We start from the raw sequence: 13,189 nt of genomic DNA on the forward strand, positions 1-13,189 counted from the left end.
GGCACTGGCGGCGGATAGAAAGAGCCAAACAGGTACCAATTCGATCCAATCTTTTATTTGTGTGTGCGGGCTTAAGTTCACAGTACAGCAGCACCTCACCCCACCCGCAAGCCCCCATGGTCCCATCCCAGTTTATGTGTGTACGTGCGAGCCCGCTCAAGAAGGGGGTGGGGTGGGGGCTTGGAAGTCCGGCACCAAGCATCGGATGCCGGAGAAGAGCACCTCACCTGGGGATAGTATTGCCCTCTTCCTTGCTGGCTCCATCCCATCCCTGTCTTCAGCAAAGGAAATGCACAGTACTGGGGGCTACCAACCAGGAGAAAGGGGGATGCCCTGAGTGCTTGTGGGGTAGAAATTTGGGGCTCCTAGAAAAGTGGGTGGTAGTGTTAGGATAAGCCCTTGGTGCCATCCTTACAGACCCAGCAGAAAGGTGGGGCCTATGGACCCCCCAAAAGAGGATCGAGGTGCTTCAACATCACAGCTGGTGACCCCCAAGTTTGGGGTAACAAAGGCAAGGGGTGTATCTGCTCTTCCCCCTTCAACCCTGCAACCCATGAGGGAGATTCACAGGAAAACTGACCACAGCCTTGGGCCTCCCATGCCTGATCAGCACCCATCCCCATGGAAAGGACGGGGCTGGGGAAGCAGGGTCCTAGGTGGCTTTGTAGAGATCCTTGCGCCTGCGCACCTCCTTGAGGACACGGGCACGGAAGGCGTTGTGCTGCTCCCCTGGGCCCTGGCACAGTCCCAGCGCTGCCTGCAGCTCTGGACGGTGGGTCCGCAGGAAGGGGTTGTAGGTCTGCTCCTCTCCCAGCGTGGAGGGGCACTGTAGGGGCAGATGCTCAGCCCCCTGCCAGAGGCAACACCTCTGCCAGAGAGCCAGGACTCCCTCCTCCCCCAAGACCCCTTCCCCTATGGCATCCGCCACCCTGAGAGTGTCAGGGTGCAGTATCCCCACTGAGGGATGGGGAACCTTGTGAAGGGCTGGTTAGAGGGGTGTGTCTGTAGTCAGGGGACCCCCTCAGCCTCACCGTGCTCCTCTTCTCTTGGCGCTGCTGTGTCACCCATTGCAGCTTCTGCTCCAGTGCAGGGTTGTCCAGCTCCAGGAGACTGGCAAAGGTCAGGCACTCCAGTGCATACTCATGGCCTGCAGATCCCCGGAGCCCCTGGCATCAGCCCTCGCTTGTCCCTCAGATTAGCAGCAGGGGCTAGCAGGGATATTGGAGGCTCTGCTCTGCTGTGAGGGACACTCACCTGGCCACAGTAGTGTATCCTCACCCAAGCCCACAGCCAGATCCAGGGAAGCAAGCATAGTCTCAGGGGAGCCTTCAAACAGCCTGCCTGAACCCCCCAACAAGTGCCTGTTATGGCAGGGGATTGTGGGGTCCCCTCAAACCCTTCCCAGAATGGGACTTTCCCCCCAGCCATCCAGGTCTGGGGGGGGGTGCACTCACCACAGCCAGCAAGGAAGAGGAGGTCCCCGGAGAAGAGGCAGGGGGGGGCACCAAAGGGCCTCCCATCCAGCACATACACCATATGGCCCACAGTGTGGCCAGGAGTGGCGAGAGCCTCAAAGGTCAGGCAGCCCACGCTCACCTTCTCCCTGTCCACAAGTGGGCTGCACCAAGCACAGGGGTGCATTGTCAAGGTGTCCACCCACCCAGCACTTCAAAACACCCACCTCCCATGAAACCCTTCCCTGGTACCAGCACTAGTATCATGAGTATGCCAGGTCTCTGCCCATAAATTGGGCAGTGTGGTACACAGGGAATGGACTGGTGGGTGAGTGGTATTGGGAGTGAAGCCCCCACTCCAAAGTTACAGGGATGCTGAGGGGATGTCGAGCACAAGGCTTACCTGGTAAGCTCTGGGATGGCATCAAGGGCGCTGCCATACACCTTGCAGGAGTTGTGTCGCTGGTGGAGCATGGCATTTCCCCCACTGTGGTCCCTGTGGACAGGGAAGTCAGCACATCCCCTAAGTGTCCCCCTCTATATTCCTTCTCCAAATGGAGTAGGGCTGGGGGTTGCTTCAGCTGGGGCACCGTTCACAAGAGCCACTGACCCACCCACAGCCCAGTCTTGCCACTTACCAGTGTTTGTGGGTGCAGAATATGGCCTCCAGTATTACCTCCTCTTCTTCAATAGCAGCCTGGAAATGGAAAGGGGTTGACAGGGATTTGGGGGATATACAGACCCTGAGTATGAGTCTACCACTAACTCCCCCCAACCCCAGCTCCCCAGGCACTGGGTGAAACTCATCACCCTCCAACCTTAACCTAAGCACTAAGAGTTGCAGATTAGTGGCAATTAGTGGCCCCCTGCTGCCCCCCCCAACCCTAAGACACACCACCCACTCACCCAGCAACCCTGGGTCAGGTGGAGGCCACGGGGCTCTCACCTGCACAGCCAATGGGTCGGAGGGGTCGATGACGGCCGCCCGGCCAGAGCCAGTGTCAATGACCAGGTAGCTGTAGTTGCTGGAGAGCACAGGAATGGGCAGGATTTTCACCCCTGGCAGGAGATGGACAGACAGACATCAGGGTGTAACCCCCTTGCCAGGAAATGGGGCAGCGGGGAGGCCCTGCCAAACTCCCTAAATCTTTGATAATTTCTCAGTTAAACACACTTTGGGCAATTTGGCAATGGCAACCCCTTCCCACCCCAAAGCAACGGCATTGGGAGAGATGGCCGGGCCACAGCTGGAGGGGCTGCCCAGGACTCACCAGGGAAGTGGCAGGGCTGGGATGCAGAATGGCCCTGTGGGTACCGCTCCCGGGCCTTCTTCACCTGCCGCTGGTAGAAGAGGTAGCCCAGCCGTGTGTGGGCATATAGGCTGTACCTGGGGAGGGAAAACACCCCAAGCATGAAACCCCAGCCCCTCCAAGGAGCCCACTTGGGGATGGGGCTGCTGCCAAGGCCAGAAGCCACACAGGGGACACATACATGGTCACATTCCATACATAGGTGCTAGAGATGTTCCCTCTCCCCTTCCTTAAATATACAGTGAGGGTAGAATTGCTTCACCAGGCAGATCCTTGTCAGGGTGGACATTGCTGTGAGACTATCCATCGCTCCATCTGTCTGTCCAGGAGGGTTCTGCTCACAAGAATGGGCCAGAGCCTAGGGCTCTGCCCACCGGTCGTCGCTGGCTGTCCCCATGCCCTGCCCCAAGGGGGCCATGGCCAGGGCTCACCCCTATGAAGACCTACGCCGAATGTTCTGGCCCCGGGAAAGAGGGAAGTGGAAGCAGAAGGGCCGGTGGAAAAGCGAAACGAGATGCCTCCGTGGCATGTGCCACACCGGGGCGCAACAGATGCAGACTGAGGCTGGGGATCGATGTCATGGAGAACACGCAAAGCTCTGAGCTTGCAAAGCCCATCTCAGGATCAAGGCTATTTCCCTGGATGGTGAAATCCTCTGCACTAGCACCGGCAGGTGCATGAGGGGATCCTGACAGGATCCGGGGGTCCCCTGAGCCTGTGAGGGAGTACGGAGCCGGGGATCGGGGGCTCCTGCCAGCACTGGGAAGCGGGGCCACGGCCAAACTACCAGTGGGCACCAGCGTGGGTTAATGATTAAACCCAAAAGGTAGGAGCCACGAGAAGGGGAGGGAGTCATATCCGAGGGTGACTGTCACCGCTCTGGGGCAGTCAGTGGCCGATTCCGGGACCTGCGAAGGCCCTCCAGTACCTGCACTGACACCGCCTGCCCTCAGCCCCACGGCCGGGGACTGAGCGCCCGCGGAGGGCTATCATCCCTCCGCTTCAGCCCGGCCTCCACGGTGCCAGCGGGGCCGGAACACACCGGGCAGGTCGCAGTGCCTGGCCCCCGGTGGAGCGCACAGAAGGAAAGGACGGGCCTTTCCTCTTGGAGACAGAACAAAGGCGGGAGGCGGTGGCTCCCTCCCGGCTGAGGTACCGAAGCGGCGGACACTCACCCCACGCGGAACAGCAGCGGGCCGGCGAGGGCCATGAGCGTGGCGGCGGCTTGGCGAGCGAAGCGGCAGAGGGCCAGGCAGAGGCGCAGGCAGGCGGTCCCCAGCCCGCGGGCACCGACCACCGCCACCCGCAGCGCGGAGCCTCCATTCCCCGGGCGCCGCCCCCCGCGCGCCACAGCCATGCCGCCCCGGGCCCGGCCCTACCCGGCCCGGCCCCCTCACGTCACGCCGCTCGGGCCCGCCCCCCTCGGGCCGGTCGCCGCGCCCCCTGCTGGTTGCGCCGCGTCACTTGGCGAGAAGATCGAGGGAGGGAAAGGGACGCGCACGGAGTGCGTCACAGGAGAAGGGAGGGGATTCCCCCCGTGCTGTGTAGGTGCAAAAGGTGTGTCCCCCCCCGCCTGACACCACTGTGTGGAGAAGGGGGTCCCTAAGTGACGTCAGAACAGAGAAGGAGTTCTTGTGGGGGTATCCCGTCTCGCGGATCAGCAGGAGAAGCTCCTACTCCCCCTTACTACCCCCCCGCCTTATCTGCCCCCCAGTGGCGCAGCGGCACGAAGCCGCCGCAGGAGGGCGCGGGGGCGCGCCGAGGGGGCGGGCGGTGCCTTTCCCCGCCTCGGCCGTCCCGTCCTGTCCCGTCCCGTCTTGTCCCATCCCATCCCGTCCCGTCCCGGCTGTCTGTGGTTGCAGCCCGGAGGAACAACGCGCAGCAGGTAGGACGGATAGGTCCCCGCTTCGCAGCTCCTGACGTTAACGGTTCTCGCGGGCGGCTGCTGCTAAGGGTGAGGCGCGGAGACCTCTCCTGACGGTCTCCATACCCCCTTCCATGCGGTTCTTCCTACTCTTGTATCCCCCAGCCCCCCTGTACCAGGTCCCCTCCGGCGCCACAGCCGGTGGCAGGGGTGTCCCAACGCTCGACGGAGCGTCCCCTGGGGGGTGAGAGGCCGGTCCCGGAACCCGCTGTGACCCCACGCACACGTTCATGGCTGGAGCGAATGGGTGCATTTCGGGTCGGGAGCGAGGGTGAAGCGGAGTCCTGGGGACGGGGACCCTCGAGGCAGGAACTTCATTGTGGGGCTGGGTCCGTTTTACGGACCCCGTGGGATCAGGTGTGGGAGAGGGGAATCGGGGAGCCGCGTGGGGTGGTGAGCGAGGGTGACACCGCCCTTTGTGCTGCGGAGGGTGTCCCCATGGGCCCTGGGACTCGTCTCCAGAGGCGAGGGCAGGACAGGGCACGGCACGGGTCTCTTCCCGGCAGGCTGTAGAGTGGTACCGCGAGCGGTGCCCTACGCACCGACTCTGGGCACTGGGAGCACTGGGGCTTAGGTGCAGGAGACACAGCCCTTGCTCCCCGGGTGGGACTTCGAGGTGGGGATGGATAGAGGGACGACAGCGATGCGAAAGTCTTTCAAACTCGTGTTCCTACTAGTGAGTGGCGTGGGCCAGCAGCGGACCCCAGACTGTTTGGGCTCTGCTGACCCTCCCGGTGTGAGCTGGACTGGGCTGAACCGATCTGGGCTGGGCCAGACTGGGCTGAGCCAGGCCAAGCTGCGTTCTGCTGGTTTGAGTTGTGTCGTATGGACTCATGCTGTACCATAGCAGGCTGTGCTGTGGCTGTACCAAGCTGTGCCATGCAGTGCGCAGCTCTGCTGTGCTGTACCAAGCCATGCCATACTCGTGGGAGTTTCTAGGCGCTTCCAGGCACATTCTTTCCCAGGCAGCCTTCACTGTGGGGAGCCATGGGGAAAGTGAGGAACCCTGGCCCCCACCCCAAATCCTAGTACCCTCTGAAGATGGTCGTTGGCACCCTAAGGTCCCTGTGGAGCTGGTGACAGGAGCCTGAGCCCAGAAGCAATGACAGAGTAGCCCGTGGGGGTGCTGGCTGGTGCCACCCGTGGTGCCATGCTGGAGGATGACATCTGCCTGTGCCCCAGGTCGCCACCGTGTGTACTTCCATCTGTGCTGAGTCATGGTGCTAGCACAGAGTAGCATCCTGTTCCTGGGGATGATATGTTGTGCTGGGACCACCGAGGTGACCCCGAGTGGTTCCGTGGCCAGCAGTCTTTGGTTTTGGGTCCTTGTGGTGGAGAGGGTGTAAGATTCTGCCTGCCTCTGTGGGTGTGGTGGCCGCGGGGACCTGTCAGGTTGGTTCCTTCCCTGCCCTGGAGGCCACCATGCTGGGGTGGGGACAGAAGAGGCTGGGGCAGCTGGTGGACCCCTACTACTGGGTGCCAGCCATGGGCACAGGGTGAGACACCCCCCAGTGATCATGTGCCAGCCAGATACACCCTGCTTTCTCCAGGCATGTAGGTTCCCTCTTGGGGACTCTGGTTGACCTTAACTGGGTGCCAGTTGCAGAGGTATTCCTGGGGTCAGGTTCCTATTTTGGGCCCTTCCTTGCTCCTGCACATGAGGCAGTGCCAGGGAACACTGGATGTGTTTTGGGAAGCCATAGAGCAGCAGAAGTGAAACTTCCTGGTGGGGTGGTCACCGCCACGCTGGTTATTTTTAGCACTGCTGTCATCGTGATGGTGAAGGGTGGTGTGGCCGTGGCAGCTCTGCTGTGGCTGGGACAGGTGAATGGACAGTGGGAGGGATAGACAAACACTGAGCTGCTTCCCCCAGCCTGGCATGGCAGGCCTGGGTGTTCCCCCCCCCCCCCCCCCCCCCCGCCAAGCAGTGCTGTTTGCCCAGCCTGGCTATGGGAAGTGCTGGCGTCATGCAGAAGGAAGCTCCTTGTCTCCTCCCAGCCTGAACCCAGTTGGAGTCAGATTCTGGCCCCTTCCCAGGGTCTTCTGATTGCCACAGGCAATGGAGAGTCCAAGCACCTGCCTGGGGCTTGGGTTGAGTGTCCCCCAGTGCCAGCACCGGGGTGGGTGGCAGGTGGGTAAAGGCCTGGCAGTGGCTCCTGGCAGCACCATTGTTTTTGTGGCCTTGGAAATCCTGTCTTCCTCCTCCTCCTTCTCTTGGGGCGAAGCCCAGCAGCTGGCCCTGGGCCTGGGCTGGCTTCTCGCAGCTGCCAGGGGCTCTGTAAGGGGGCCCAGTGTTGGCTGAGGGGGGGAAACCTTGAGCCCTAGGTGGTCCTGGCTCCCATCCTGAGGGGCTTGTCGAATTTCCTGAGATGTGACAGAGGTGGCACTTGTTCCTATAACTCCTTGAGAGCATTCAGGAGTTCTGAAGCTCCTATATGATCCACTGGGCTGCTGGATGGGGGGCATCCCCAAAACAGGGTGGGAGCAGCGTGGTCTGCATGGGTTTGATCAAGACTAGGCATTGTGTTTCCATCGCAGGTAGCAGGCAGAGCAATGGACTTTGTCTCCAGAGTTGTGCCACCAGGAACTGGAGACCAGCCAAAGCATAGCAAGGGCTGCTTCCAGCAGTGGCAGGGTGCACTCCAGAGGCCAGAGTGGTTGCATTCTTGCCAGAGCTGGGTCACGTCTGTGCCGTGGCTTGAGTCAGCAGATGTCTGTGCCCTGCTTGTGGTTGACCACTGACGCAGGTGCCAGGGACTCAGGGCACAGGAATGCAGGTAGCCCTAGCCAAAGGACAAGTGGGGCTGTCCCTTGCCTCTCATTGACCCGTTCACATGAAGGCCAGCTCATCCTGATGAGTTAGAAGCTACTATTAAAGTGGGAGGAGGAGGTTTTGCAGCTCCACTCTCACCTGTATCCCTGTGTCCCAAGCTCTACTTGCTGCCCAGGAAGGGAAACCTGTACTGACACGTGCCCTCCCCCCATCTTTTCTTCCCTCCAGGTGCCTGGGAGCTGGCATGGCGCAGCCCAATGCACCCCCTCTGTATGATGACAAGAACCCCTTTTACCCCCCACCCCCAGCGGGGTACCCCCAGCCCCCCCACTATGCTGGGGGGTACCCGCAGCCTGGGGGATATCCTGCAGCAGGAGGCTACCCAGCAGCAGGGGGACCCCCCCATCCAGGAATGGCCATGCCCACCATGCCAGTTCGTTTTGGTAAGTAAGGACATCTTGGGTCCGTGGGGTTTTTTTGGGGGGTGGGAGGGAGGGGCAGTAGAAACAGGAGTTCTATGGGGAGCTGCTTAGTCCTCCCTGGTGCTGAGAGGTATCTTCCACGGCAGGCGATGGCATTGGTGGCGATTCCCCCTACCAATCAGCCGACTGGGATGACAGGAAAGTCCGGCACACCTTCATTCGCAAGGTGAGTCCTGGCGGGTCAGGAGCACCTGGCCGGGGCTGGGGGGCACCTGTCGGGGTGGGGGACCAGCTGTTGATGCCTTGGTCTCTTGCAGGTCTATGCCATCATCTCACTGCAGCTGCTGGTGACGGTGGGGATCATCGCCGTGTTCACCTTTGTGTGAGTGAAGGGTCCTTCCTTAGCCTTTCCCCAAACATGGAGGGAGCCTGACCCCATGTCCCCTGGGGAGGAGTGTCCCAAGGGGACAGTAGTTGCTGTCCCTGCTCTCTCACGCCTGTCCCTCCCATCCCACAGCTCCCCTGTCCGCTCCTTCGTCCAGAGGAATGTGGCCATCTACTACGCCTCGTAGTGAGTAGAGAATCTGCCATCTCATGCGCCCCCCAGGGCGTCCTTTGGCACCTGTCACCCCACAGTCACAGCCTCCCAGCCCGGGGGCAGTCCTGGTGGGGATTTTATGAGGCTGACACTTGCTATCTCTCTTGCAGTGCTGTGTTCCTGGTGACCTACCTGATGCTGGCCTGCTGCCAGGGTCTCCGGTGAGTTTCTGGTGGCTGGGACTGGTGGGGTGGGGGGGTTGTGAATATTGAGGAGGGGTTCTCCAGGGCATCAGGGGTGGGGTCCCTACCTGGGGCTGCCCCTGGGGAGTGGGGACCAGGGGAACATGACATGGCTGGTGTCAGCAGCTCACTTCTCTCCTCTTTCATCCCCAGGAGACGCTTTCCCTGGAACATCATCCTGCTGAGCATCTTTGTGAGTGAGCTGGGGCAGGCGGGGGAACCTGGTGGGACTCACATGGCACCTCAGCTCCTCAGGCGGGCTGGGGGGAATGTGAGGGCAGGCAGGTGGCAGCCAAGAACTTCTGCCCACCTTGGTGCTGCTCACACTACTGAGCCCACCTTTTTTTCCTGCAGACGCTGGCCATGGGGCTGATGACAGGGACGATTGCCAGGTACACCCCAGGGACTGTGCTGTGGCAGGAGCAGGGGGCCCTGCTGTCCCCTGCTGTATGGCTGGTTCTAATGAGAGGCTGCTGGGAGCTGGGAAACACTTTGGTCTCCTGGGCTCAGGGTGGTGGAGTTCCTGTGCTAGATTGAACCCCATAGGGGTTTGGCAGAGGAATGCTGAGGTGTGGGGTGACTCTGGTTTCTCCTCCATCTGCAGCATGTACCGGACCAATGCTGTCCTGATTGCCATGCTCATCACTGCCATCGTGGCCATTATTGTCACCATCTTCTGCTTCCAGACCAAGGCAAGGAGGCAGATGTGCCCTGTCCTGGGAGTGGGGAGGTGGGTGGTGGGGACAGCCTGGGCTCTCCTGTGACGTATGTGTGTCCTCCCCCTGGCAGGTTGATTTTACATCATGTCCAGGGCTCTTCTGTGTGCTGGGCATCGTGGTCATGGTGACTGGGATTGTCACTGCCATTGTCCTCTCCTTCAAATACGTAAGTAGTGGGAAGAAAGGGGCTGTGAAGTGCTACAGCTGTCTCTGGTTGGGTGTTCCCTGGGCTGGCATGGACAGAGGTGTTTGGATGCTGGGGAGCAGGGTGTGGTGTCAGCCACGGCAGAGGCAACTTGCCTGCAGGAAGAGGGTGTGTTGGCGTCAGCAGCACCTTCTCAGCAGCTGTGTGCAGGCAAGCTCTGCCATGCTCTGCCTGCTGCCTGCCAGCACCCAGCTCACCCTGCCTGTGTCCCCTCCCCTGCATAGGTCCCCTGGCTCCACATGCTGTATGCAGCCATTGGCGCGATCGCCTTCACCCTGGTGAGTTGACAGCTGCGGTGGGCAGAGGGTTGGGCAGGGACTGGAGAGTGGGAATCCCTGCCTTGGTCCCTGCCTGACACTCTCTATCCCTCCAGTTCCTTGCCTATGACACCCAACTTGTGCTGGGAAACAGGAAGAACACGCTGAGCCCCGAGGAGTATATCTATGGTGCTCTCACCATCTACACTGACATCATCTACATCTTCACCTTCATCCTGCAGATTGTGGGCAGGGATTAACACTAGGACGCCTCCTGCGCCCTTCCCACTGCCTCTCACCCCCTTCTCTTTGTACAGGATATGGCCCCTTAAGTGACTCCTAACACTTCGGCATTTCTTAGGCTGCTAAGCAAAGGGCTTCCCTTGATCACCACGCCCCCTTCAAAGCTTCCAAGAGCAGCGGGGGGAACTGGCTGCCAGGGTTTAGGCAGTGCCTGACCTCCACACCACTTGCCAAGCTCATGACAACAGTGCTGGGCTGGAGGTGGGAGCAGCACAGTCCTGCCTGGGTGCTGGGAACTGGCAGTGGCCACTGGGATCAGGTTGGGATTTTTCTGGCAGAGCCCATTTGGTGTCATTCACTCTGTGCCTTAAACATAGCTCTGGCTTTGTCTCCCTCCTGGAGCTGTGGCCGTGCCCAGTGTGGGCAGGGGGCAGCTGGGAGCCCTGTGGCAGGACTTAGTGGCAGAGCTTATGTCACAGAGGCCCTGCAGCCACGGATGTGGTCAAAGTTGCACTTGCTAAATAAAACACTTTAATTTTCCAGACAGTTCTAGTCTTATTAGTTTGGTGACTCCTCAGAAAAACACTGAGCAGCCTGAAGTGGGGCTGTGGCCTAGTGCTGTGGCCTAGGGCTGCACAAACCCTGCTTTAGGGTGGAAAAACCAAGGTTGAACTGTTCCAGGTTTGGCTTTCCTCCCCTGCCTGTACCCCTCTGTACCCCTTTATTTAGACTAAACCAAACCAGGTTGGAAGAGACCTTCAAGATCATCATGTCCAACCCATCAACCAATCCAGCCCACTCAAACAGCTAACCCATGGCACCAAGCACCCCATCAAGTCTCCTCCTGAACACCTCCAATGACGGTGACTCCACCACCTCCCCAGGCAGCCCATTCCAATGGGCAATCACTCTCTCTGTATAGAACTTCTTCCTAACATCCAACCTGAACCTCCCCTGGCACAGCCTGAGACTGTGGCCTCTTGTTCTGGTACTGGCTGCCTGGGAGAAGAGACCATCATCTGCCTGTCTCCAACCTCCCTTCAGGTAGTTGTAGAGAGTAATAAGGTCACCCCTGAGTCTCCTCTTCTCCAGGCTGAGCAGTCCCAGCTCCCTCAGTCTTTCCTCATAGGGCTTGTGTTCCAAGCCCCTCACCAACTTTGTTGCTCTTCTCTGGACTCGTTCCAGCAAGTCAACATCCTTCCTAAACTGAGGGGCCCAGAACTGGACACAGGACTCGAGGTGTGGCCTAACCAGTGCAGTGTACAGGGGCAGAATGATCTCCCTGTTCCTGCTGGCCACACTGTTCCTGATGCAGGCCAGGATGCCATTGGCCCTCTTGGCTGCCTGGGCACACTGCAGGCTCATGTTCAGCCTGCCATCGACCAGTACCCCCAGGTCCCTCTCTGCCTGGCTGCTCTCCAGCCACTCTGACCCCAGCCTGTAGCACTGCATGGGGTTGTTGTGGCCAACGTGCAGAACCCTGGCTGCAGAGCAGCTGGGCCCCCACTGTTGTATGGTCGGGTAGAACTTGGGACTGACTATTGAGGGAACAACTGCAGTGGCACCAAGTTCTTCCACTCACCAGGAATGAGGTTTATTAGTCCCTATCCAGCCTTACTGCCACCCCATGGACTGGACAGAGAGGACAGGCATTAGTGCCATGCATCCCTTGGGGCTGTTACTGCCTCAGCAGTCCTTTTAAGGTGCCATGGTGCCAGGCTGGGGGTGGGGGCAGCTGGTTATGCACCCCTGGCCACACTCTTGTATCGCTCTGTCTCGTACTCGCCCCGGTTGGCCTCCATCATTGTTCGTCGGATTTTGAGCTGCTCCTGACGGTTTTTATCCACTTCTCGCTTGGCCAGGAGGAAAAGGATGATGCCAGAAGGCAATCCAATGGCCCTGCAAGACAATTGGTGGGTGGGGGATGGAGAGAGATAGTGGGGAAACAAGGCCCCTGTGCCACCCTAGGGCAGGACAGACAGCTTTCCCTGCTCCCTGTGGCAGTCCTCCAAGACTTCCCCTTCCCTCCCAGGCCCCACAGAGCAGCAAAGCCTCCTGGTGCTGAGCTTTTTCTCCCACTCCAGCCACTCACCAGGCCACTCCCACCGGCTTCATCGGGTTCTTGCCCTTCTTGCGTGTGGGGATGTACTCCACCCCCTCGGGGAGTCCCCCACTGGCAGGCTCCTGGCCAGACCGTGGCCCTGCCAGCCGGTGGCAGCTCTGCCTGAGGAACCGTGAGCCCGGGTCGGCCGTCCAGCCCCAGGGCCTGCAGGGACGCGCTGCCGGTCCTGCTGCTGCCGGTCCTCCTGCTGCTGGTCCTGCTGCCGCCAGCAGCCCTGCGGAGAGAAAGGCATCAAGGACACGGTCTCAAGCTGTGCCAGGGGAAGTTTAGGCTCGAGGCGAGGAGAAAGTTTTTCCCAGAGAGAGTCGTTAGCCATTGGAATGTGCTGCCCAGGGAGGTGGTGGAGTCACCGTCCCTGGAGGTGTTCAAGAGGGGATGGGACGTGGCACTCGGTGCCATGGGTTAGTAGTCATGAGGTCCTGGGTGACAGGTTGGACTTTATCCTTGAAGTCTTTTCCAACCTTGTTGATTCTATGATTCTATGACGGGAGGCCACAGGGCAGCAGGCGGGTTCCCAGCCCAAGCCGCCTGGGTCCCTGCTTCTGCCCCCGCCGCAGGAGGCGCTCGGGGGCGCGGCCCTGAGGCCGGGGCGTGGTTCTAAGACCTCTGCTCAGCAGAGGGGTCGAGTCCCTGCGGCCCCGCGGGAGAGTGTGTCTGCGCGCGCGGCCCGCAATTGCCATGCCGCGAGGATGATAGGGGGACGCTCCCGGCCCTCCCCACCTCTTCCCCGGGCCGCCCCTCCGCCCGCCGTTACCCCGCAGTCCGCCGCGCGCCCCTGCCATCCTGAGCCCTGCGGAAGTGTGGCCGCCCCGCTGCATGCTGGGAGCTGCAGTCCGCCGAGCGGGTGCTGCCGGAGCGCGGCGCTGTCCCGTGCAGAGTAAGAAAAACTACATCTTCCAGAGCGCATCGCGCGGGGCAGGGCCGGCCTGCTCTGCTGGCGGAAGGGGCGTGAGAACGCGGCTCGGGGTTGGGTGAGACGG

At 60.6% G+C, this 13,189-nt stretch overlaps 2 protein-coding genes across 5 annotated transcripts; one reads left to right on the top strand and one right to left on the bottom strand.

Moving 5' to 3' along the window:
• Positions 1–39: 39 nt before the first annotated feature.
• On the bottom strand, positions 40–13,045 carry PNKD (PNKD metallo-beta-lactamase domain containing). Of its 3 annotated transcripts, XM_068138887.1 has the most exons (10): positions 12,964–13,045; positions 12,180–12,423; positions 2,726–2,841; positions 2,401–2,513; positions 2,093–2,151; positions 1,858–1,950; positions 1,455–1,618; positions 1,255–1,341; positions 1,032–1,147; positions 40–826 (listed from the first exon to the last, which is right to left on the bottom strand). In XM_068138887.1, exons 1-10 carry the CDS (start codon positions 13,025–13,027, stop codon positions 653–655), a joined length of 1,230 nt encoding a protein of 409 aa, XP_067994988.1. In that variant the 5' UTR covers positions 13,028–13,045; the 3' UTR covers positions 40–652. The 3 variants fall into 3 exon arrangements, with proteins under 3 accessions (XP_067994988.1, XP_067994986.1, XP_067994987.1); XM_068138885.1 differs by lacking the exons at positions 12,180–12,423; positions 12,964–13,045 and adding an exon at positions 3,940–4,139; XM_068138886.1 differs by lacking the exons at positions 12,180–12,423; positions 12,964–13,045 and adding an exon at positions 2,946–3,811.
• TMBIM1 (transmembrane BAX inhibitor motif containing 1) lies at positions 4,543–10,633 on the top strand. Of its 2 annotated transcripts, none has more exons than XM_068138883.1 (12): positions 4,543–4,649; positions 7,690–7,904; positions 8,030–8,109; positions 8,201–8,265; positions 8,401–8,454; positions 8,592–8,642; positions 8,817–8,856; positions 9,018–9,055; positions 9,268–9,355; positions 9,453–9,548; positions 9,812–9,865; positions 9,961–10,633. In XM_068138883.1, the coding sequence occupies exons 2-12, from the start codon at positions 7,706–7,708 to the stop codon at positions 10,102–10,104; spliced, it is 909 nt and encodes a 302-aa protein (XP_067994984.1). In that variant the 5' UTR covers positions 4,543–4,649; positions 7,690–7,705; the 3' UTR covers positions 10,105–10,633. The 2 variants fall into 2 exon arrangements, with proteins under 2 accessions (XP_067994984.1, XP_067994983.1); XM_068138882.1 differs by having other exon boundaries at positions 4,596–4,718.
• Positions 13,046–13,189: the final 144 nt, after the last annotated feature.

The sequence above is a fragment of the Melanerpes formicivorus genome, unplaced genomic scaffold (genome assembly GCF_026170545.1).
Source record: "Melanerpes formicivorus ecotype bairdi unplaced genomic scaffold, bMelFor1.0.p_v2 SCAF_5, whole genome shotgun sequence".
NCBI lineage: Eukaryota > Metazoa > Chordata > Aves > Piciformes > Picidae > Melanerpes > Melanerpes formicivorus.

Excerpts from the sequence above, each read along its gene's own strand:
- PNKD (XM_068138887.1), bottom strand. The coding sequence starts at position 13,027 with ATGCAGCGGGGCGGCCACACTTCCGCAGGGCTCAGGATGGCAGGGGCG. Across the intron at positions 12,424-12,963 it reads GGCGCGCGGCGGACTGCGGG|GGCTGCTGGCGGCAGCAGGA; the intron begins GTAACGGCGGGC and ends TTCTCTCCGCAG. Across the intron at positions 1,951-2,092 it reads TTCTGCACCCACAAACACTG|GGACCACAGTGGGGGAAATG; the intron begins GTAAGTGGCAAG and ends CCCTGTCCACAG.
- TMBIM1 (XM_068138883.1), top strand. The coding sequence starts at position 7,706 with ATGGCGCAGCCCAATGCACCCCCTCTGTATGATGACAAGAACCCCTTT. Across the intron at positions 8,266-8,400 it reads ATCGCCGTGTTCACCTTTGT|CTCCCCTGTCCGCTCCTTCG; the intron begins GTGAGTGAAGGG and ends CCCATCCCACAG. Across the intron at positions 9,056-9,267 it reads ATGACAGGGACGATTGCCAG|CATGTACCGGACCAATGCTG; the intron begins GTACACCCCAGG and ends CTCCATCTGCAG.